This window comes from Sinocyclocheilus grahami, unplaced genomic scaffold (assembly GCF_001515645.1).
Source record: "Sinocyclocheilus grahami isolate Dianchi unplaced genomic scaffold, SAMN03320097.WGS_v1.1 scaffold1329.1, whole genome shotgun sequence".
In the NCBI taxonomy this organism is placed as follows: Eukaryota; Metazoa; Chordata; class Actinopteri; order Cypriniformes; family Cyprinidae; genus Sinocyclocheilus; species Sinocyclocheilus grahami.
The window spans coordinates 148493-170784 of NW_015506508.1; the positions used below are offsets into that span (position 1 = coordinate 148493).

The 22292-nt window shown below is 38.8% G+C and overlaps 1 protein-coding gene and 1 long non-coding RNA gene across 5 annotated transcripts in view; one reads left to right on the forward strand and one right to left on the reverse strand.

Moving 5' to 3' along the window:
- Positions 1 to 22292, reverse strand: part of LOC107569282 (complement C3-like) — a 90417-nt gene that overhangs the window by 19644 nt on the left and 48481 nt on the right. For 2 of the 4 annotated variants that reach the window (XM_016255332.1, XM_016255334.1), the window contains exons 5-34: positions 22088 to 22176; positions 20599 to 20681; positions 20426 to 20513; positions 19874 to 19976; positions 19633 to 19753; positions 19436 to 19551; positions 19074 to 19220; positions 18714 to 18917; positions 18392 to 18583; positions 18173 to 18316; positions 17965 to 18094; positions 17685 to 17726; positions 15131 to 15245; positions 14922 to 15010; positions 14654 to 14793; positions 13100 to 13312; positions 12910 to 12970; positions 12566 to 12649; positions 11384 to 11587; positions 8786 to 8861; positions 8468 to 8627; positions 7890 to 7985; positions 4950 to 5106; positions 4629 to 4792; positions 4372 to 4530; positions 4088 to 4147; positions 3437 to 3527; positions 3268 to 3313; positions 2761 to 2851; positions 2534 to 2623 (exon numbers count right to left, since the gene is read on the reverse strand). In XM_016255332.1, the coding sequence (XP_016110818.1) occupies positions 2534 to 2623; positions 2761 to 2851; positions 3268 to 3313; positions 3437 to 3527; positions 4088 to 4147; positions 4372 to 4530; positions 4629 to 4792; positions 4950 to 5106; positions 7890 to 7985; positions 8468 to 8627; positions 8786 to 8861; positions 11384 to 11587; positions 12566 to 12649; positions 12910 to 12970; positions 13100 to 13312; positions 14654 to 14793; positions 14922 to 15010; positions 15131 to 15245; positions 17685 to 17726; positions 17965 to 18094; positions 18173 to 18316; positions 18392 to 18583; positions 18714 to 18917; positions 19074 to 19220; positions 19436 to 19551; positions 19633 to 19753; positions 19874 to 19976; positions 20426 to 20513; positions 20599 to 20681; positions 22088 to 22176 (3555 nt within the window). The remainder of the gene's footprint in view (positions 1 to 2533; positions 2624 to 2760; positions 2852 to 3267; positions 3314 to 3436; positions 3528 to 4087; positions 4148 to 4371; positions 4531 to 4628; positions 4793 to 4949; positions 5107 to 7889; positions 7986 to 8467; positions 8628 to 8785; positions 8862 to 11383; positions 11588 to 12565; positions 12650 to 12909; positions 12971 to 13099; positions 13313 to 14653; positions 14794 to 14921; positions 15011 to 15130; positions 15246 to 17684; positions 17727 to 17964; positions 18095 to 18172; positions 18317 to 18391; positions 18584 to 18713; positions 18918 to 19073; positions 19221 to 19435; positions 19552 to 19632; positions 19754 to 19873; positions 19977 to 20425; positions 20514 to 20598; positions 20682 to 22087; positions 22177 to 22292) is intronic. The other 2 variants (XM_016255333.1, XM_016255330.1) reach the window with 2 other exon arrangements.
- LOC107569285 (uncharacterized) overlaps positions 9451 to 22292 on the forward strand; it is a 13161-nt gene continuing 319 nt past the window's right edge. The window contains exons 1-2 of the long non-coding RNA XR_001606880.1: positions 9451 to 9463; positions 16909 to 16913. This is a non-coding gene — a long non-coding RNA (uncharacterized lncRNA). The remainder of the gene's footprint in view (positions 9464 to 16908; positions 16914 to 22292) is intronic.

Genomic DNA, 22292 nt, shown 5'->3' on the forward strand with positions numbered 1-22292 from the left:
AAGCTTGATGATCTTTAGGAATATTAGGCACCAATTACCTGTGGCTGCTGCTAAACTCTTTATGCATTCAATGATTCTCCCTCATTTATCTTATTGTGCTACAAGTTGGTCTCATACAAGTATAACCACGTTAAAAACCATTATATACTATTTATAAACAAACTGAAAATCTTAGCTAAAAAGCCAAGGAGTTATCATCACTGCAATATTATTAAAAATTATAAATTATTGACGTTTGACAATTTTGTATTATTTGCTGATGTGTGCTTGATGTACAAATTATTTCATGATCTTGCACCACCACCTCTTAAACAATGTGTGACTTTCTGTAAGGATAATATCAGGCAGACTAGGTCATCAGTTAGAGGTGATTGTTCAACTAAATTTAAGAAAACTGTTTTTGGACAATCAGCTTTTTCAGTTAGAGCAGCAGAAAGATGGAATTTAATACCGGTTAATATTAGAGAGTGTACAACATTTAGTATTTTTAAAACTACGCTTAAAGTATGGCTTAAGGAAAATCAAATATGTGATCATTGACTTTTTTTTTCTTTCAATATTGTATATTGTATGTGTTGTGTGTACTGTATTGTGTGTGCCTTAAAATTGTAATTTTGTAACAACATCCTGCCCAGGGACTGCAGATGCAAATTAGCTATGTACTGTTAGCCAATCATTCAAACAGAGCGCTCTGATGAGGGGGGTCAAAACAGGACAGAAAATAGCCTATTACTTCTAAATGATTGTGTTTTCTGATGTAAAAATCCTGATAACATTATAAGTGGACCTCAGAGAACAGTACAATTCATGACCCCTTTCAAGGTGAACACGCAGTGTCATGGAACTGTATGGATGTGCAGTTACTGGATATTAATGAAGCACTCTGTCAGCCAATCAGAATGAAGAACTCAACAATATTTCATAGAAATATAAAACAATAGCACATGTTTCCTGGTCAAAAGAAAACATTTTTGAATCTGTTTACGAAATCATCAGACAACACAGTTTGTTCATACCTTATTTAAGTAGAGGATGAGGGATCCTCGCTCTGACAGCACTTTATTCTTTTCATATTTCTGAATGTATCTCTCCTTCCCTGAAGACAACTGAGGACAAGAAAACAAAAATCTCAATACATGACATGATCAAAATGCTTTATGTCCTGTCAGCAGATGAGTGTTAGATTCCTCTTCTATATACAGAAACATAACTGCATCAGTTTATCACCACAATACCTCTTTAAGATCACTTTCTTCAACTTCAAATCCAGTCGGTAAGCCAATGTCCAGAATAGTCATGGTGGCATCAGTTTTATCATCTTTGTAGCTGTGAAGATGGAGAGCAAGAGCAGATTTTAATAACTGGTTTTGTAGTTTTGCTCCATCTTCTGTGTGTTTAAAGCTGTTTTCACACTAGAGCTTTTGGTTTGAACCCGAGTCTGTTTGACCTCAGAATTATTATATTGTAGTAACGCAGAGCTGCTCATCTCAGTGAGTTGCATCTGTCAGAAACTCAGTGAAACTGCAATCTCTGTCGGAGTCATTATGTAGTTACAATGGTAACCAGTTTTCACTAGTACTCACATACATTCATGATGCAAACATACCGCCAATGTGGGAAAAGCAAACTCAGGCTGTGACCAAAAAAAAAAAAAAAAAAAAATTATTGATTTCCAGCAGTTTCCATTGGTTGGCCAAACAGTCCTGCTCCAAACTCATGTCTTTGGTTGAGTCATTGTTAATTTGTTGTGATACTCGAGTTGATTTCAAAATAGTATACTAATGGTTACTATTTCTATTAATTAGTAGCATGAATGTTATGAATATGCCACATATGCTAAATGTCAACCTACAGATGGCTTATTTACAGTTATCTTTGCATATTGAGTATTTGCATTCTAGATCATTACAATAAAAAAAATCAGTTTGTTGCAAGCATAATTGTAGCTGAATGCCCTTGACAGATCTACAGAAACTAGAGAGAGTTCTTCTCATCACTGTCGAAACTGTGTGGGATGTTTCTCCAACAGATTAGCCCTGAGTCAGCCAGTGAGGTGAGTTTGTTTAGCGTTGAATAAAGACCCTGTGAGGAACAAGCTGTGTGTGAGAACAGCAAGTAACCGCTTCCTGTCAGTTGGTTGGTCATCTGTTGAACGTGTGAAAGCAATGTTAGACTAATGATTGACAGTTGTCCAGCATGTGGTTCAAATATGTTTTTTTCCTTTGTATTTTGATGTATGTGTGTAATACACGTTTCCTAGCTTGAGTACTTCAGTTAATCTGCCGTAAATCACTTTCGGGTTAAGGGGATGTACCGGTCTAACAAGTTTGATCTTTGACCTCATGTTTTTCTCACATTCTCGCCTGATGACGGCTCAGGCCCCTTGGTAAAACAAACCATGTCAATCAACCCAAAACCAGACCATGAACAGAGCAGCAGGTGAACAAGACGAAACGGAGGGGGTGTAAATAAAACACAAACGGAAAGGTTTGTTAGATAACATTTTGCATCAGACAACACAGTTTGTTCATACCTTATTTAAGTAGAGGATGAGGGATCCTCGCTCTGACAGCACTTTATTCTTTTCATATTTCTGAATGTATCTCTCCTTCCCTGAAGACAACTGAGGACAAGAAAATAAGAAAACAAAAACCTCAATGCATGACATGATCAAAATGCTTTATGTCCTGTCAGCAGATGTGTGTTAGATTCCTCTTCTATATACAGAAACATAACTGCATCAGTTTATCACCACAATACCTCTTTAAGATCACTTTCTTCAACTTCAAATCCAGTCGGTAAGCCAATGTCCAGAATAGTCATGGTGGCATCAGTTTTATCATCTTTGTAGCTGTGAAGATGGAGAGCAAGAGCAGATTTTAATAACTGGTTTTGTAGTTTTGCTCCATCTTCTGTGTGTTTAAAGCTGTTTTCACACTAGAGCTTTTGGTTTGAACCCGAGTCTGTTTGACCTCAGAATTATTATATTGTAGTAACGCAGAGCTGCTCATCTCAGTGAGTTGCATCTGTCAGAAACTCAGTGAAACTGCAATCTCTGTCGGAGTCATTATGTAGTTACAATGGTAACCAGTTTTCACTAGTACTCACATACATTCATGATGCAAACATACCGCCAATGTGGGAAAAGCAAACTCAGGCTGTGACCAAAAAAAAAAAAAAAAAAACTGTGAAAACAGCTTAAATGATGAATTACAAATAAAATAGTGTATTGGCCTAATAATAAACTTAGGATTTTTGTTTACATACTAGAAATCCATAGTGAGCATGTATGTTTCAACGGCTCCTTGTTTTGCTAAGGAAAAAAAACGTTAGTAATTAAAATCAAAAAGCAGCATATAAAGAAGTACTTTGGAGGTTTTATTTTAGATCTGAATGTATGGAAAGTGCCACAGAAAGGGCAGGAGCTCAATCTTACCTTCATTGTCTTTCTCCATTTTAACAGTCAGATCAAAGAAAGTACAGTCAGATTTCTTCTCAACAGGTCTGGCGTAGTACAGCGTCAGAACCTGAAAACAGCAGCACGTCTCAGATTAGATGTTCACAAGCTTTAAACGGTTAGTTCACCCCAAAAAATTACAATTCTGTCATTAATTACTCACCCTCATGTCGTTCCAAACCTGTAAGACCTTCGTTCATCTTCGGAAAACAAATTAAGATATTTTTGATGAAACCCGAAAGCTTTCAGACCCTGCATAGACAGCAACGCAACTGAAACGTTTTATGGCCCAGTAAGGACATCGTTAAAATAGTCCATGTGACATCAGTGGTTCAACCATAATTTTATGAAGCTACAAGAATACTTTTTGTGCACAAAGTAAACAAAAATAACTTTATTCAAAAATTTCTTCTCTTCCGCATCAGTCTTTGCTGCATGTTCACGATAGTACCATGACACAGTTCATTATTTCTGTTTACTTTGCGCTCAAAAAGTATACTCGTAGCGTGATGTATTTTACGAAGATGAACAAATGTCTTATGGGTATGGAATGACATGAGGGCGAGTAATTAATGAGTAACTGTCCCTTTAATCTTGCTGTTGACTGTATAAACGCTCATGAACACTCACTGAGAGAGTGGCTGTTCCAGTTCCTTTAGCAGTTACATTGAAGACCTCGTTTAACTCCACCTGTTGAGTGAATGCAGACGTACTCGAGTCATCAGAATCAAATCCATGATATAACAGAGATACCTGAAGAGTTCATTGATCAAACACTATTGACGTAGACAATAAAAATTATGAATGACGATCAACAAAACTCCCATGATTCTTCATTTAATATCATACCACAAAAACTTTCAACTGACATGAGCTGCAAACAGTTTGAATCTAGAAGATGAGTTACTCCTCACCTTGTCTGACCGAGTAAGATGCATATTATCTCTTTTAAAAGCCCATCTGACAGGTTTGCTTCTTCCTGCCACGGACAGCTCCACGTTCAGATTGAAGTTTTGCCGGTCCTTCACCTGCGTGCGATACTCTGCCACGGCCTGGAACACCATGATGGTCGCCTAGAAAAGACAGAAAAGCATTCAAATCCTGTCCTGCAGTGTCAGTCCTGCACTTGTTCTGCTGTTCATCACAGTCAAATGATGAGGTGTTAGTGTACCTGAGTGGTGCCAGATCCTCCATAGTGAGACTGCTGTCTGTTCAGCCAGTGCACTGCTTCTCCTGCTTTATCAAAGTCTTTGTCCTTCACAAGCGCCAGCACAGCATAAGCCGTCGCCTCTAGTGAGTGATGGTGCTGTCCAGGGACAGTCCAGGACCGACCGGCTGTTTCAAACACAACACAGCAATAGAAACAGTATTGTCTCAAGCAGCTGTCATTACACAACAAAACATCTGTAATTCTTCCACTATTTACACTTGGGTCGAAGTGAGCACTGTTGCAAAGCGCAGCTCTTTTTGATGCCTTGTTGACTTGACTGACCTTCATGTTGGCTGGAGTATTTCATCAAGATGTCTTTATTGAGTTTGTTGGCATTGGCCATGGCGTAGGATGTCATCGCTACAGCGTAAGGATTGGTCAGCTGTGGAAGCCGACCTTCTAAGAAAGAAACAGCCTTCCTGATACTTTCATGCAGACTCTATAAACGTGTGAAAGGTGAAAATAATTTCTTAGATCTGCATCCTACAGCATTTACCATAATCAACTGTTAAAGGAACAGTTCACCCAAAAATTAAAATGCTGTCATCATTTACTCAAGTCGTTCCAAAGCTGTACGAGAAGAAAGAAGATATTTTGAAGAAAGTTGGTAACCAAATAGTTGCTAATCCCCATTTAATCCCATAGTATGGAAAAAAATACTATGGAGGTCAGTAGAGACCAAAACCTGTTTGTTACCTACATTCTTTAAAATATCTTCTTTTGTATTCAGCAAAGAAAGAATATTTTTACAGGTTTGGAATGACATGAGAGTCAGTAAATGACAGACTTCATTTTTGAATGGACTATCGTGTTAACTCCTGAAGGTTCTTGTGTGTTGTCCACTGATCTGTATAATGACTGGATTGCTCACTGTGCAGCCATTAGGCGATGAAGACATCGTAAGTGTTCAAGTGTTCTATTCCCTACCGGCAGAGAGCATCAGACAGCCAAAACACTGACCTAACATCACCTGATTGTGCAGTATTTTTAGGATATGTCTATGTGAATTAATTGTTACTTCAGGTGTAATCTGTAATGTTTATGGTCTTTTCAGGCAGGATAAGCGATATATTGGAGTTGGCTTACTGTACGAATAAAAACAATATTACAGAAATCTTTCAGATTCAGATTTCAGAATGAGCACTTTCTTATTTGTAATACATATGTTGAGGATCTCGTCTGGAATAGGGAATATGAATGTGGTGGCACGGTGGCAACATTTTTTATGACTTCATGAGCAATTCTCTAATATAGATCAGTGGTGTTGTCACCTGTATGCTTGAACAAATCACAATTCTTTAGATAACTTTGACATGAGGACCCATAAATGATACAGTCAGAGAGCTATTTTAAGACTGTAATAATGAGATCAGAGATAAACATTTTGTTTGCCTTGACTATATGGCCACATACTTACTGTAAAGTTATAGGGATGATTTACAGAAACGGCAACCTAGTGAATGTATGCACAGGATTAAGCTTTAAAAGATGAATGTGCATGTGGCCAAAGATTCAGGGGGGAAAAATGCACCAAAACTGCACGTGGTGAAACAAATTAACTTACAGCAACTGGTCCAGCACAGATCTCGCTGGCCTCTTGCATGGCAATCACAACAAAAGCCGTCAGAGAGGCATCAGCATCTTTGCCACGCACGTCACCCTGGAATAAAGCACAAATAAACTAGGCTATCACAAGAACTGTCAAGACTGTGTGTGTGTGTGTGTTTGAGAGAGAGTGTGTGTGTGTGTGTGTGTGTGTGTGTGTGGGGCTTTCAAAGACCAGCACAGATCTCGCTGGCCTCTTGCATGGCAATCACAACAAAAGCCGTCAGAGAGGCATCAGCATCTTTGCCACGCACGTCACCCTGGAATAAAGCACAAATAAACTAGGCTATCACAAGAACTGTCAAGACTGTGTGTGTGTGTGTGTTTGAGAGAGAGTGTGTGTGTGTGTGTGTGTGTGTGTGTGTTTAGGGTTCTTACAAAGTCAAATTCAAGCACTTTTCAAGCAGTTTCAAGGAGCATGTTCAAGGATTTCAAGCACTCACACGAGCCCTGGTGTTACACATTCAGTAACAATGTGTTCATTAATGTAGAATAAAGTGCAGTGTGCTGGTCTTGATGTGAATTTAGCTTCTGTGAATGACCGAAATGTTGAAAAACAAGCCAGATCAAAAACTTCCTCCATAGTCAGCACATTGTTATATTTTGTTTGTTTGTGCTGCAGATTATTTAATGCATTACTCCTGGAAACCACAGTGAAATAAATCATGGGTTCATTCCATCTTTCTTTTGTGAACAGAGATGGACACATTCAACAACATTCAACTTACCACCATCTCTCCCTGCATTACAGCTGAATCCTCTTTAAAAGAGCCGTCTTGTATTTGTTTGTGGAGAATCAGCCACTTAAGGGCGCTGCAGATCACATTCTCCTCTATAATAACAAGGTTATGGGCCATGCTGAAGACTTTAGCCACATATGCTGTCAACCTTCAACAGACAAGCAGAACAGAAATTATGCTCACTGTGCAGCCATTAGGCGATGAAGACATCGTAAGTGTTCAAGTGTTCTATTCCCTACCGGCAGAGAGCATCAGACAGCCAAAACACTGACCTAACATCACCTGATTGTGCAGTATTTTTAGGATATGTCTATGTGAATTAATTGTTACTTCAGGTGTAATCTGTAATGTTTATGGTCTTTTCAGGCAGGATAAGCGATATATTGGAGTTGGCTTACTGTACGAATAAAAACAATATTACAGAAATCTTTCAGATTCAGATTTCAGAATGAGCACTTTCTTATTTGTAATACATATGTTGAGGATCTCGTCTGGAATAGGGAATATGAATGTGGTGGCACGGTGCCAACATTTTTTTATGACTTCATGAGCAATTCTCTAATATAGATCAGTGGTGTTGTCACCTGTATGCTTGAACAAATCACAATTCTTTAGATAACTTTGACATGAGGACCCATAAATGATACAGTCAGAGAGCTATTTTAAGACTGTAATAATGAGATCAGAGATAAACATTTTGTTTGCCTTGACTATATGGCCACATACTTACTGTAAAGTTATAGGGGTGATTTACAGAAACGGCAACCTAGTGAATGTATGCACAGGATTAAGCTTTAAAAGATGAATGTGCATGTGGCCAAAGATTCAGGGGGGAAAAATGCACCAAAACTGCACGTGGTGAAACAAATTAACTTACAGCAACTGGTCCAGCACAGATCTCGCTGGCCTCTTGCATGGCAATCACAACAAAAGCCGTCAGAGAGGCATCAGCATCTTTGCCACGCACGTCACCCTGGAATAAAGCACAAATAAACTAGGCTATCACAAGAACTGTCAAGACTGTGTGTGTGTGTGTGTTTGAGAGAGAGTGTGTGTGTGTGTGTGTGTGTGTGTGTGTTTAGGGTTCTTACAAAGTCAAATTCAAGCACTTTTCAAGCAGTTTCAAGGAGCATGTTCAAGGATTTCAAGCACTCACACGAGCCCTGGTGTTACACATTCAGTAACAATGTGTTCATTAATGTAGAATAAAGTGCAGTGTGCTGGTCTTGATGTGAATTTAGCTTCTGTGAATGACCGAAATGTTGAAAAACAAGCCAGATCATTTCCCCTCTTGAAAAATCTTCCTCCATAGTCACTGCATTGTTATATTTTGTTTGTTTGTGCTGCAGATTATTTAATGCATTACTACTGGAAACCACAGTGAAATAAATCATGGGTTCATTCCATCTTTCTTTTGTGAACAGAGATGGACACATTCAACAACATTCAACTTACCACCATCTCTCCCTGCATTACAGCTGAATCCTCTTTAAAAGAGCCGTCTTGTATTTGTTTGTGGAGAATCAGCCACTTAAGGGCGCTGCAGATCACATTCTCCTCTATAATAACAAGGTTATGGGCCATGCTGAAGACTTTAGCCACATATGCTGTCAACCTTCAACAGACAAGCAGAACAGAAATTAATCAAATGTAAAACAAATTATTATTATCATTACTAATGATGTAATATATAATGTAATGCAAGAGAAACTAGGCATGAAACACAAAAACAAGTTTATTTCCCCAAAAGTAATGACATCAAAGTGACTTTACCATGTGCTGCTCGGCCTGTCTCTCCATGCAGCATAGGATCCATCTGATTTACGGTAACCCAGCTGCCGCTGATAACCTTAATATGAAAAATAATAAAGAAAGAATATTTATTTGTTTATTATCTGCATATTTGTTCCTGCTTTTGGTCTAAAGTTTTCAAGAGAGAATCTTTGAGAGTGTTTTTTTCCCAAATCATAGTCAGATTCATCATCAATTTATATCAATTTATTGTTTATTTATTCATTTGGTGCTTTTTACAATACAGATTGTTTTAAAGGGCACCTATTACGCAAAATTCACTTTTACATTTTGTTAGAACATAAATGTGTGTTGGCAGTGTGTACACAACCATCATATAATGATAAAAATCCACCCACTGCTTTTTTTAATCCCCATAAATCATAAGCAGTGTCTCAGAACAAGCCGTTTGTAGAATCTGTACAATGTGACGTCACATTTCATATGCCCTGCCTACAAGTGTTGACGGACACTGCCGTATCAGCAGAGACCCGCCCTGAGTGAGCCGCACACCATCCGCCATGTTCATCTTCACGCAAGAGCATTTAAAAGCAGCATTCAAGTAAGAAATGTATTCTTATTAAAGCTATACATGAGATTTATTTTCCCAGTCAAATCAATAATATTGTTGAATATTTAGTAATCTTGATTTTTATATCTGTTGTGTGCTGCTGACCTGTGCTGATATGGTTAACAGCTTCATCACGGCGCTCCATGCCAACAGTGTCCCACTGATTGGTGCTGTCCAGATAATGAGTGGCTGTGAGAGGTAGAGTCATCAGCATCATGTTCTGCTCTCCATTACCACGAGGCTGAACAATAAACCGCCCCATGAAGCTTCCACTGATGGCCTGCTCGACTGTCTGAGTGATCTCTTCAGCTGGAGGAATGTAAGAGGAAACATTCAGTTCAGTTTATTATATTTGTACGCAACACTCTCAACACTATATGTGACTCGTAGGTCTTCTATCTGGAAGAAATTGAAAATGTTAGTCCAGATCCTGGTTTCACCGATCACAGCGCATCTTGAAAACAGCTTTTAAAAAATCCATTGCAAGTGTTTTATTGAAAATCTATCAAATGCTATTAAGTGATCATCTAATAGCATGTCCACTGATGCAACAGTTTATATTCTTACACTCAGCGGCATGCATATAATGGCTTGTATTGTCCACTTCTCTGTCTCCTGCTTTGTTGGGGGTTATTTCATATACATATGTTAGATGTGCAGCAGCAGTATTTCCTACATGCTCACAGCAGTATGTCTGTGGATGTATTGGCAGTAGCAGGTTTTAATCCCCATAAATCATAAGCAGTGTCTCAGAACAAGCCGTTTGTAGAATCTGTACAATGTGACGTCACATTTCATATGCCCTGCCTACAAGTGTTGACGGACACTGCCGTATCAGCAGAGACCCGCCCTGAGTGAGCCGCACACCATCCGCCATGTTCATCTTCACGCAAGAGCATTTAAAAGCAGCATTCAAGTAAGAAATGTATTCTTATTAAAGCTATACATGAGATTTATTTTCCCAGTCAAATCAATAATATTGTTGAATATTTAGTAATCTTGATTTTTATATCTGTTGTGTGCTGCTGACCTGTGCTGATATGGTTAACAGCTTCATTACGGCGCTCCATGCCAACAGTGTCCCACTGATTGGTGCTGTCCAGATAATGAGTGGCTATGAGAGGTAGAGTCATAAGCATCATGTTCTGCTCTCCACTGCCACGAGGCTGAACAATAAACCGCCCCATGAAGCTTCCACTGATGGCCTGCTCGACTGTCTGAGTGATCTCTTCAGCTGGAGGAATGTAAGAGGAAACATTCAGTTCAGTTTATTATATTTGTACGCAACACTCTCAACACTATATGTGACTTGTAGGTCTTCTATCTGGAAGAAATTGAAAATGTTAGTCCAGATCCTGGTTTCACCGATCACAGCGCATCTTGAAAACAGCTTTTAAAAAATCCATTGCAAGTGTTTTATTGAAAATCTATCAAATGCAATTAAGTAATCATCTAATATGTCCACTGATGCAGCAGTTTATATTCTCACACTCAGCGGCATGCATATAATGGCTTGTATTGTCCACTTCTCTGTCTCCTGCTTTGTTGTGGGTTATTTCATATACATATGTTAGATGTGCAGCAGCAGTATTTCCTACATGCTCACAGCAGTATGTCTGTGGATGTATTGGCAGTAGCAGGTATCAACTCTGCCGCAGCATCAGGCCCGGATCAAGAATTCAGAATCTCCTGGGCACAATGTCTTGTAATATTATAATAATTATTGTAATATTATAATATTTCAATTATTTAAATCTTTCCTTCATTTTTATTGAAAACAAATGTCTTTCTGATCTGATATGTTATGGGGAAAAAAGCAGAGACCCGCCCTGAGTGAGCCGCACACCATCCGCCATGTTCATCTTCACGCAAGAGCATTTAAAAGCAGCATTCAAGTAAGAAATGTATTCTTATTAAAGCTATACATGAGATTTATTTTCCCAGTCAAATCAATAATATTGTTGAATATTTAGTAATCTTGATTTTTATATCTGTTGTGTGCTGCTGACCTGTGCTGATATGGTTAACAGCTTCATCACGGCGCTCCATGCCAACAGTGTCCCACTGATTGGTGCTGTCCAGATAATGAGTGGCTATGAGAGGTAGAGTCATAAGCATCATGTTCTGCTCTCCACTGCCACGAGGCTGAACAATAAACCGCCCCATGAAGCTTCCACTGATGGCCTGCTCGACTGTCTGAGTGATCTCTTCAGCTGGAGGAATGTAAGAGGAAACATTCAGTTCAGTTTATTATATTTGTACGCAACACTCTCAACACTATATGTGACTTGTAGGTCTTCTATCTGGAAGAAATTGAAAATGTTAGTCCAGATCCTGGTTTCACCGATCACAGCGCATCTTGAAAACAGCTTTTAAAAAATCCATTGCAAGTGTTTTATTGAAAATCTATCAAATGCAATTAAGTAATCATCTAATATGTCCACTGATGCAGCAGTTTATATTCTCACACTCAGCGGCATGCATATAATGGCTTGTATTGTCCACTTCTCTGTCTCCTGCTTTGTTGTGGGTTATTTCATATACATATGTTAGATGTGCAGCAGCAGTATTTCCTACATGCTCACAGCAGTATGTCTGTGGATGTATTGGCAGTAGCAGGTCTCAACTCTGCCGCAGCATCAGGCCCGGATCAAGAATTCAGAATCTCCTGGGCACAATGTCTTGTAATATTATAATAATTATTGTAATATTATAATATTTCAATTATTTAAATCTTTCCTTCATTTTTATTGAAAACAAATGTCTTTCTGATCTGATATGTTATGGGGAAAAAGAGAAGAATGAGTTTGGCAAAAGGTGGATTTGAACTGATCGATCATGTAAAAACACACCACCACGTGCTTTACGCCCTGCGCCACTAACTCTGTTGTATGGTGCACGTCTTTCTTTAGTAATGCTGTCTACATCAACCCCAAATTGGTGGGCGGAGCTGATGTAAAGAGCCTCTGAAAAAAAAAAAAATTTCTTCCCACTCGCTTGGGCCCCAAGAATGCAAGAGTACAAACCAGTCCCAACATTAAGTACCGTGATAGAATCCTCATACAAGTACTACACAATTTGCCATGGACATTATGACTGTAGATATAGGCTTCATCTCTCTTGAAATAAAACATGCATACAACTTTAAAGAAATAATCACTACACATTTATGAAATCATCTTTTTCCTTACCAGTAATCGAGATGTACGTGTCAGCAGGTGTGTCTGGAAGACGATCAGCTAGTATGTCAGCTTTAAAAGCTAAAGGTTTTTCCCCTGATCCATTTGGGAAGAGAAACAGAGAAGAACAGCAAGATGGAGGAAGAGTTATGAGTCACACGCTGATCATATTTTGTATGATTTTGGTGAGTACTGAGCAAGAAAAGAGCAGGAGTTCATTGTGATCTCTGGATTGGCTAAAACTAATGATATTCATGGACATTTTTTCATAACTGGCTAGAAGTGTAATGTCTGCTACGTTGTATAGTGGAAGTGTAACAGAGTGATGTTATTGTGTGCTTCACAGTAAATCTCACCATTCTTAGCAGGATTGAGCTGCACATTTTCTCTGCGTAATGAAATCAGCACACCCTCAGACTGAAAGAGAGAGTGTTAACTACCAATGATGCTTTAGTTCATCTATTGAAAATGACAAACATCTATTAATGATACAAATGACTAAATAAAATAAAAAGTGTCATTTCCCCAATTTCCCATCAGACGTACCACCACCTTCAGCGTCTTTCTCACTCCATCAGTGAAGATGGCGTCATATGCAGAAGCTTTCACCTCAATCATGTGATTTCCCAGCGTCATGGGAATAATCACATATGAAACGGCTATGCTGGAGCCTTTGTCAACAGATACTGTTGTTCTGTATTTGCCTTTCTTACTGGCAGAGCTGCAAACATCTTCTGTCTCCATGAACTCCACACGCACCTGGTGAAAACAGGAGAATGAGACTCAAATCACTTAAATATCCAGAGGAAACTTCAATCCAATATGAATGAAGAAGGAAATTTCTGTTTTAGCACAGGGCAGTATCCTATACTTTTCTTTAATTTGAGTCCTGAGCAGCACAAAAAAAGAAATTACTCTCACTCCATGTAATGCATGTTGTCATTAGAACATGATTTGACTAAAACATAATTGGTTACTATGACTCACACAGCTTTAATTTTTACCATAAATTTTAAATTAATTTTTAAGGTAACACTTTACTTGAAGGGGTGTGCATAAGACTGACATGACACCTTCATAATCATGACATGACACATGTCATGAATATGAAGGAGGTTTTATGCATGTTTATGACAACTGTTATTAAGTGTCAATCGCTCAGTTATGTCATTTTTAATGCAAATATGACATTATTTGACCTAACCCTAACCTACCCCTACCCCTAGCCTTACCCCTAACCATAGCCCATAACAAAGACATCTCAAACAATGTCATCTTTGCATTAAAAATTACATAACTGAGCGAATGACACTTAATGACAGTTGTCATAAACATGCATAAAAACCTTCATATTCATGACATGTGTCATGTCATGATTATGTAGGTGTCATGTCAAGATTATGAAGGTGTCATGTCAGTCTTATGCACACCCCTTCAAGTAAAGTGTAACCAATTATTTTAATGACATTTTTGTTTTACCTTCCTTCGGAATTTCAGGTGCATTTGATTTTGATGGTGTCCTGTCTCTCTTGCCTCTGGACAAACCCCATCTGTCCCACCTAGACCTGATGTCAGTTTCAGGAGCTGTCAACAATGAATCACTTTAATGTAGTTTTGTAATGAATGTATTCATCATTTGCATACATTAGGTTCCAAGGTTTAACTTGCAGTACACTAGTTACAGTATAGTACAGTGTACTTAGCAACAATTTAAATGCTTGGTAATAAGTGTTGGAATAGTTTTCTATCACTGAAAAAAAAATGTATTGCAAAAAAACTCAATAATACATACTCTGAGAGGATTGTATAGAGTGTGAACTAGATGAGGAGATCAGTGTCTCTTTGGATGATGTAAAAGCAGTTTGTGAGGGAACTTGGTTCTCAGGATTATTCACACTCTTGTGAATGAGCCCATCAGATTGAGAGCGGCGATGACGAGAGAACAAAGGTGTTTTCTGTTCTTCAATTTTAACCTCAGACTCCATGTAATGTATGTTGTCATTAGAACATGATTTGACTAAAACATAATTGGTTACTATGACTCACACAGCTTTAACTTTTACCATAAATTTTACATTTTTTATATTAAATCGAATCTACCTTCTGCTTCTTTGGGGTGTAGTTGTGAATAATGGCCTTGATTTCCAGTTGTTCGCCGCGCACCGCTGAGTAAGGCATCTTTAGGTCAATAGAAAGGTGTTTAAAAACCACCATCTCCTCAGGTTCTGCCACACAGATGCCTTTGAGGAGGAACACAGACACACAGAAGGATTTAAAGCAGCAGCTCCTGGATGATGATGATGATGATGATGATGATGATGATGATGATGTTCAGAGCATGTATTTTGGGTTTGCAGCTTCTCCTTACCAAGTGTTGGTGACAGACTGACAGCCAAGATCTGCCAGGTAGTGATAGAGTATCTCAGGAAGATCTCCTTTGTGACTGATGTTGTTCCACTGGAATATGAGGAAGAGACAGATAGAAAATCATAGACAAGCTTCATCTCACAAGCAAAGACTGACTTGATTCAGTTCAGTACAATACTGCTGTCTAAAGAAACACAAACTCTTACAAACCAGTGGTTTTCTGTGCAAGTGGGTAGATCAATCTCCTCCCAAATCCAACTCTCAGGAAACCACGTACGTGACACAATATCTTCAGAGTCTGTATAATAGTCATCGTCATCATCATCTGTTTTTAGTTTTAACAAAAACAAATCATTAATCTCTCTGGGATCTAAAAAACAAACAAAAAAACATTTAGTACTGTTACTGTTACACATCCCTACAGAAGAGCTGTACTAACACTGAACTTCACTGTGGGAACCAGGCACTTCTCACTGTACTCCTCCTCTAGCAACACCTGTTAGATCCGAAACGATTAACTTGGTCCCATGAGACTAGATTATGGATACCCAGAAGTCTTTATTTTGTTAATATGGCCCTTGGAAAAAGGTTGAATGAGTTTATTGTGCTTTGGTCACAACGGCAGTGTCGACAACAACCATGCATGTCACTTCTGCAGGCTGCACCTTACTCTGTGAGATAAACAGTCACCCTTTTATAGCTTTTGCTGGCTCTGAAACACTCGCTTGGCATTATTCCTGCTCTTTTTCTAGCAAATAAATAAACAGATCACTCATCACTAAATGAAAGCTTAAAGTCAAGGCCTGATGATTTCAGGGGTCTCGTCACAAGTTCATTGCTGTTGAATTTCTGTATTACTTTTGTTGTATTTTCACACTTAAAACAATGTTGGCATTCCTCTTGTACCGCTGTCCTCTTATGCAATGAAATAAGTCTCCTGACAGTTCTCTCCCAAGTGCTTCCGCTGTTGTCACAATTAAGTGGGGAAGTCGTGGCCTAATGGTTAGAGAGTGGGACTCGTAACCCAAAGGTTGTGGGTTTGAGTCTCGTACCGGCAGGAATTGTAGGTGGGGGGAGTGAATGTACAGCGCTCTCTCCCACCTTCAATACCACGACTGAGGTGCCCTTGAGCAAGGCACCGAACCCCCAACTGCTCCCTGGATGCCACAGCATAAATGGCTAACCCACTGCTCCGGGTGTGTGTTCACGGTTCACACCGTGAGCACGTAACCATACTTGGCCACATGTCACGTCACAAAGTCTGAGAATGATTCAGTGGGGTCTATAACACTTTTAATGGTCAAGAAATTACTTCCCTTTCATTCCCGTTCATTCTTAGCTGTTGATCAAAAATTAAACTTAATCTTAAACTTACACCAAATATTTTTTTATTTAGTTTCATTTAGTAACTTTCAGGAGGATGTACTCATTTTTGCAACACAACATTTTATCACTTTGATAAGAAAATATTTTCCTGAATAATTTGGACATGCTTCTTTGGTAACTGATCAAGCAGACTTGCTGGAACATTATATCTCTAAAGAACCCTAACATGTCTTCTAAGTAAAGAGTAATTGCTGTTTAAGTTTAAGTTTCTGAAGAGGTGCAATCATTTATGCAGCATATCTATGCTGTAACTTTATTCCAATACAGCAGGCCTGTTTCTAGGCATAGGCAAGCTAGGTGGTCCAATAGGTCACCTAGGGTGCCACCAGCAGAAGGGGAAGCCAATGAGCACACGTACTGGCACTATATTTTAGCAGTGTTGTGATAAAGAGTGGCACGGCCACCCTGAAAAATGATTGCAGCCCTCACTGGATCCCCCAACATCATTGGGCTAGAGTACTGACAATCTGACGATGCCTGTATGCCATTGGATCAGAGCGCCGTCATTTGCGTCAATTGCTGCCGGATAGCTGAATGTAAATTTGCATTTGGAGTATCAACAACACAATTAGAGCAATGGATTCTGTCAATCCGTTGGCAAGGTAAGGTTTTTTTTTTTTTGCCATGCAATAAAGCTAATTTCAAAGGCCAATTTAGAATATTGGTACAGTAAAAAAGTGCACAAAATTAGGGTTAGGGTTAAATCTTGCTGCAAAATTGGTCCAGAAGGTGTGCGTTTTTGCGCCAATGCATTGTTAAAGGATCAGTGTGTTCTGTAATATTCCCATATAAAACTTTAACGACCAATTCAAATATATTGGTAAAGTAAAATCCGCTAATTCACAAGATCAGTACATCCTTTATTAAACCTCTTTGTTGAATTTAACGCATCCTTATGGAAGTGTCGAAATGCTGAATTAATTAATTCACTTCTAACAGCGCTTAATGGAAGCAGCATCATAAACAGAGGGCAGAGTGTCGTGTTATTTAAAGGGGAAGTTCACATGTCAATGAGTAACAAAGAAATAAGTAGCTGCATTCTGATTACTTTCATGTGACTGATCAAGCTTTTTATTTAGTTTGGGGTAACAAAGCGTTGTATAGGTGTGACTGAAATAACAATGAATAAAAGGACCCCTTAAATCAACGTTTCAAACAACAACAACAAAACAATAAAAAAACAAAAACAAACAAAAAAAAACAGATAAAGACAAAAGTAGTCATTTATAATATCTAAACATGTATCTAAATCCAACTAAAATACAATTAATTTTGGGGGGGGGGGGGGTGGGGGGGATAACATATATAACAGCAGAGCTGAACTCTGAAAAGCATGTTTAATATTTAAAAGGGTTGAATCAGAATTACTGTTTCTCACCTGATCGCCGTCTTCTCTTTGAAAGGAAGGGACAATCAGCCGCTAGAGGAAAAACTCATTAGAATGAAATTAGTATATGACACTCTGATGTATGATTGTGGAAATATAATAAACCAGTAACTGTTTAGTGAATTTGCCACTAAACGTCTCAAATGTAATATATGAAATTGTTTCTAATGCATGGTGTGTATTGATAGTGCCTTTCTGGCTTATCTTTACAGAATAACATTTACTGATATGTTTTATTCAAAATGAAGCAACTACAAATATACAAACATACTTGTTCTGGTGTTGGTTCCTCCTGCAGTGCTGGACTCAAACATCAGACCTGCATCAGTGAAAACCCCCATACTGTCCCTCCCACCTCCTGCTGTACAGCCGGTGTCATGCTTCTCTATGATGTCCCAGATCTAAAGCAGCAAAGAGATCATTTATAAATCTGTCTCAAGAATTCAGTGACTGTTGAGATGCTGATGAACGTCCTTCACCTTTGTCTGAGTGAGTCTCTTCTTGTTCACAGCTTTGTCAACCATCACCAGACCAACTTTAGCTCCAGGATCTCCAGTTATCTGCAGCTTGACCTCATCTCCTGTGCGATAGGAATACATCTTCTCCTTCACATCAATCTGGAGCTGTTATTAAATGAGACACTGAGTCAGACCTAGATGATTGGCACATCAACTGTTTTTTTGTGATTGTTGACCCACCGTTCCCATGCACGTGTCCTTCACATCGACCCAGACTGAATCAGACACCACCTCAGACGAGCCCACATGGTAATAAGCCACAAAGCGGAAGGACGGCACCATGTCTTTGGTTACAGTCACAGGCAGAATCACTAGTGATTCTCCTCTTCGCTTAAACCTGTCTGCTTTTACAATCTGACCTTTACTCAAGATCTGAAAATGAGGCAGATGAGAAAATAGAGATATTCATTTATTCATAAGATTCAATTTTAAACAAAAACAATACACAAGTTTTACTTAAATCAATAATTTCTGCTTGAATCCTGACATGACTGTCAATCACCATGTATGTGAAGTCTTGATCTCTGACTCCTGGACTTTGTCCAGTGCCCAGATAGACTCTCATTGGATCACCGATCTGAAGCTCAGCAGCATCAATGCCGATGTACAGGTAGTTGTTGGAGCCGCCTTTGGTCTCATAGGCCTGAGCCGTCATCTTCCTCACTGCCTGCTGTTCGTCTCTTAATTTTGGATCTTTGGTCTTTGCCTGGAAAGAATACATATTATTAGAATACATTGTTTTCTGATGTTCTTTGTACAATATGCTCTATTGATTGTTTAACATCTGTTAACTGATCTATTCTCCACTAGATCACCAGTGAAACTGAATGAACATCAGTGCTGTTATGATGGCAGGTCTTACAGTGATGTCCAGTGCTGAAGATCCTCTCGGAGTGTTGACTGTAACCTTCGCAATGCCGTTGTCTCTTGTTCGACCTCTGACCCCTCCAGGATTGACCTCCACTTCCACATTTTCAGCAGGTGTTTGGTCAGGATTTGTTACATAGATCTTTTATAGAACCCAGACCAAAAAACAATGAAATTGTTCCACATTTTCTACATGTTAACTGTAAAACTGTAAAAAAAAAAAACATTTATCTGTGCTGCTTTTTAACTGTTGTAAATGTCATGTAAATTATACTCGCATCTCACTGCTTTTCAGCATCTCGCACATGAGTGCCACTTCCTTTTACAGAATAGAGTTTAATGAGTAAAATCAGCTACCGAGACACTGAAGGGCATCCCAGGTTTGAAGAAGTGTGGTGTTTTTTTGAAGTGGATGGTGTACGGTGACGTCACGATCTGAATGCCTCTCCTTTCTGCTTCCACCATTTCACTGCCTGAAACACACAAACCATTAGCTTCTCAGACAATCACACACGTGCAGGTAAACATGTGCATACAGATCTGTTGAGTCTTACCACTTTCTGTTAATAGACTGACTGAAACATAGATTGATCGTCCAACCAGCTGGTTAATGTTTGGAAAGGTGTCAGTGATCATCTGATTGGTCAGTTCTGCAGTACCCTCTCCTTTCACAATCTATTCACACATGAAAAACAATATACAATAAAAGCTATTTAACTTCTTATTTAAACTGTCCTCTAGGTTTGAGGAGAAATTATATTGATCTCAACAGGCGAGATGTTTAATGTCTCTCACCTGAACTTTTTTCAGAGATGCAGGAATACTTGTTTTCTTCTCATTTTCCATCACACCAAACACCACAAACGCATTTCCATCCACCTTCTGTCCAAACAGGTACCTATAAAAGCACATCCAATCTCTGCTGTAAAACTGAATAGAGGCGATGACTGTCCCTGATCCACATACACTTCATTACATAGAAAAAGAGCAGTTTCAGCATTTTTAAAAGTTCCTCTTGTGTGTTGAGAAAGCCATACAGGTTTTAAACAATATGAGGGTATTTTTATTTTTGTACTCTGATGCTGTTTGAGAAGTGTTTGTGCTTTGAGTGTTTGTGCAGATCTACTGGAAGTGACAGATACAATTGAAACTATGTTCATACGACCAGTAAAATAATTGTAGTAAATAGAGTATTGTCTTTGCTCATTTTAAAGTTAAACTATCAGGACAAGTTTTGGTTTCACATATAGTACATTATTTTGTAGATTACATACAAACTCCATTTTAATTCACTGTGCTCACACATTAAACACTGATTTTGAATACAGTGAAAATATTTTGTCTTACTTGGCTTCAATGTCGACTGTCAGACTCTCATCACCCACATAGAAGAAGGACTTACTGAGCTTTAATTTCACTTCAAATGTTGGAAGCACTAAAACCAAACCAGACAAAAGACACAAATAAATCAATAAATACATTATTTTAATTATCACATTTATATAACAATCAGTTTTTACCATATTCTTTGACCTCAAAGTCTGCAGTAAACTTCTTCTGAGGAGTGTTTGAGAACAGTGTGACCACCTTCCAGATCCCAGAGCTGGAGAACATTCATAAATAAGCAGTGGTGGAAAGAGTACTGAAAAAATATACTCAAGTAAAAGTACCATTACCTTCCAAAAAATTGAGTGTGAGTAGAGTAAAAGTACTTGTCCAAAAAACTACTTGAGTAAGAGTAAAAGAGTAGCCAATTTAAAAGTACTCATGAGAGTGGAGTCCAGCCTGGGGTCGTCACATGTGGTTGCCGCAAGCCCGCCCGCCGCGTCGTTCTTTAGCCCACTGGCCGCCGCTAACTCTAGCCCCCGGCCGCCGCTCACTCTAGGCCACCGTGTGTGACGCTGTGTTTCGTTGTGAAAGCGAAACTACTTTGTTTGGTCTTCCAAGAATGGACACAACTAGAAATCAGTGGTTAAGTTGTATTTACAACACTGTTCCAGAACACTTCAACCCAAATATTCAGATGTGTGCAGCACATTTTATGGAGGACTGTTTCCTGATCCTGGGAGAGTAGACTACAATGCTGGCTGTTCTGACTCACAGACTGTAAGTACGTGTTATTTCTGGGGAAACTTTTTCAAAGGAAAACACACACACACATGCGCTCTCGGTGAATCAGCAGCATCCACAACTGAACGGAACAAAACGTGTTGAACTTGAAAATTGTTTATGCGCTAGTTCACTTGCTAAATGAAGGCGGATTGTATAAAATAGATAAAATAAAATAAAAACCCTTTTCACCCTTTCAAACTCATCAAATTACTGAACGTGGTACTTGCGTGAGTTAACACTTAACACTGTACGCAATACCCGCAACCTCACACCAAATTTCAGGCCGTGTAGATAGGCAAGCATATATACAAATCATTTAGTAAGCAGAAATCCAAAATTTACCTTAACATATTAAGTTAGAGGAAGATGCGACTGAATTGATGCTTGAAGAATGCGCTTCCAGCAGCCATGATAAACAGCTGGCGGTTAAAGTTTTCTATGCACAATTTGATTTGACGAAAGTCACGAGACCTATTACTCTCTATTCAATCACGTTGATGGATAAAAATTAAATTAAAATAAGCATGTTACAACCACAAACGGAGGAAAACAGCGGAGTAAAAGTACCGATACATCCCTTAAAATGTACTCAAGTAAAAGTACACATTTTTTAAACTACTCAAAAAAGTACAATTACTGATAAAAGCTACTTAATTACTGTAACGTGAGTATTTGTAATTAGTTACTTCACACCCCTGTAAATAAGCATTATCCAATAGACTAAATCAGCATTATAACACAGATCACATTTAAGAGTAGCTGCTGCGTTGTTTGCAGATAAATTCAAGAGTTATTATCCTGAGGTAGACATCGTGGATCACTGAAAATTAAATCCAGTAAGTTCACTCAGGATCAGTCTTCGTAGTGTTTCACACACACACACACACACACACACACCTGGCCATCTGAGGAATGCTGTATCTTCCAGACTTCATCCCTCTGACTGGAAACATCTTCTCTGATGAAACTGTGATGCCTTGAGGATTCTTCAGAAACACAGAAATCAGCATGAACACTGCGACTGCAGAGATCATCAGTGCTCATTATGCTGAAATGACTCTGTCTGTGTGTGTGTGTGAGAGAGAGAGAGAGAGAGAGAGAG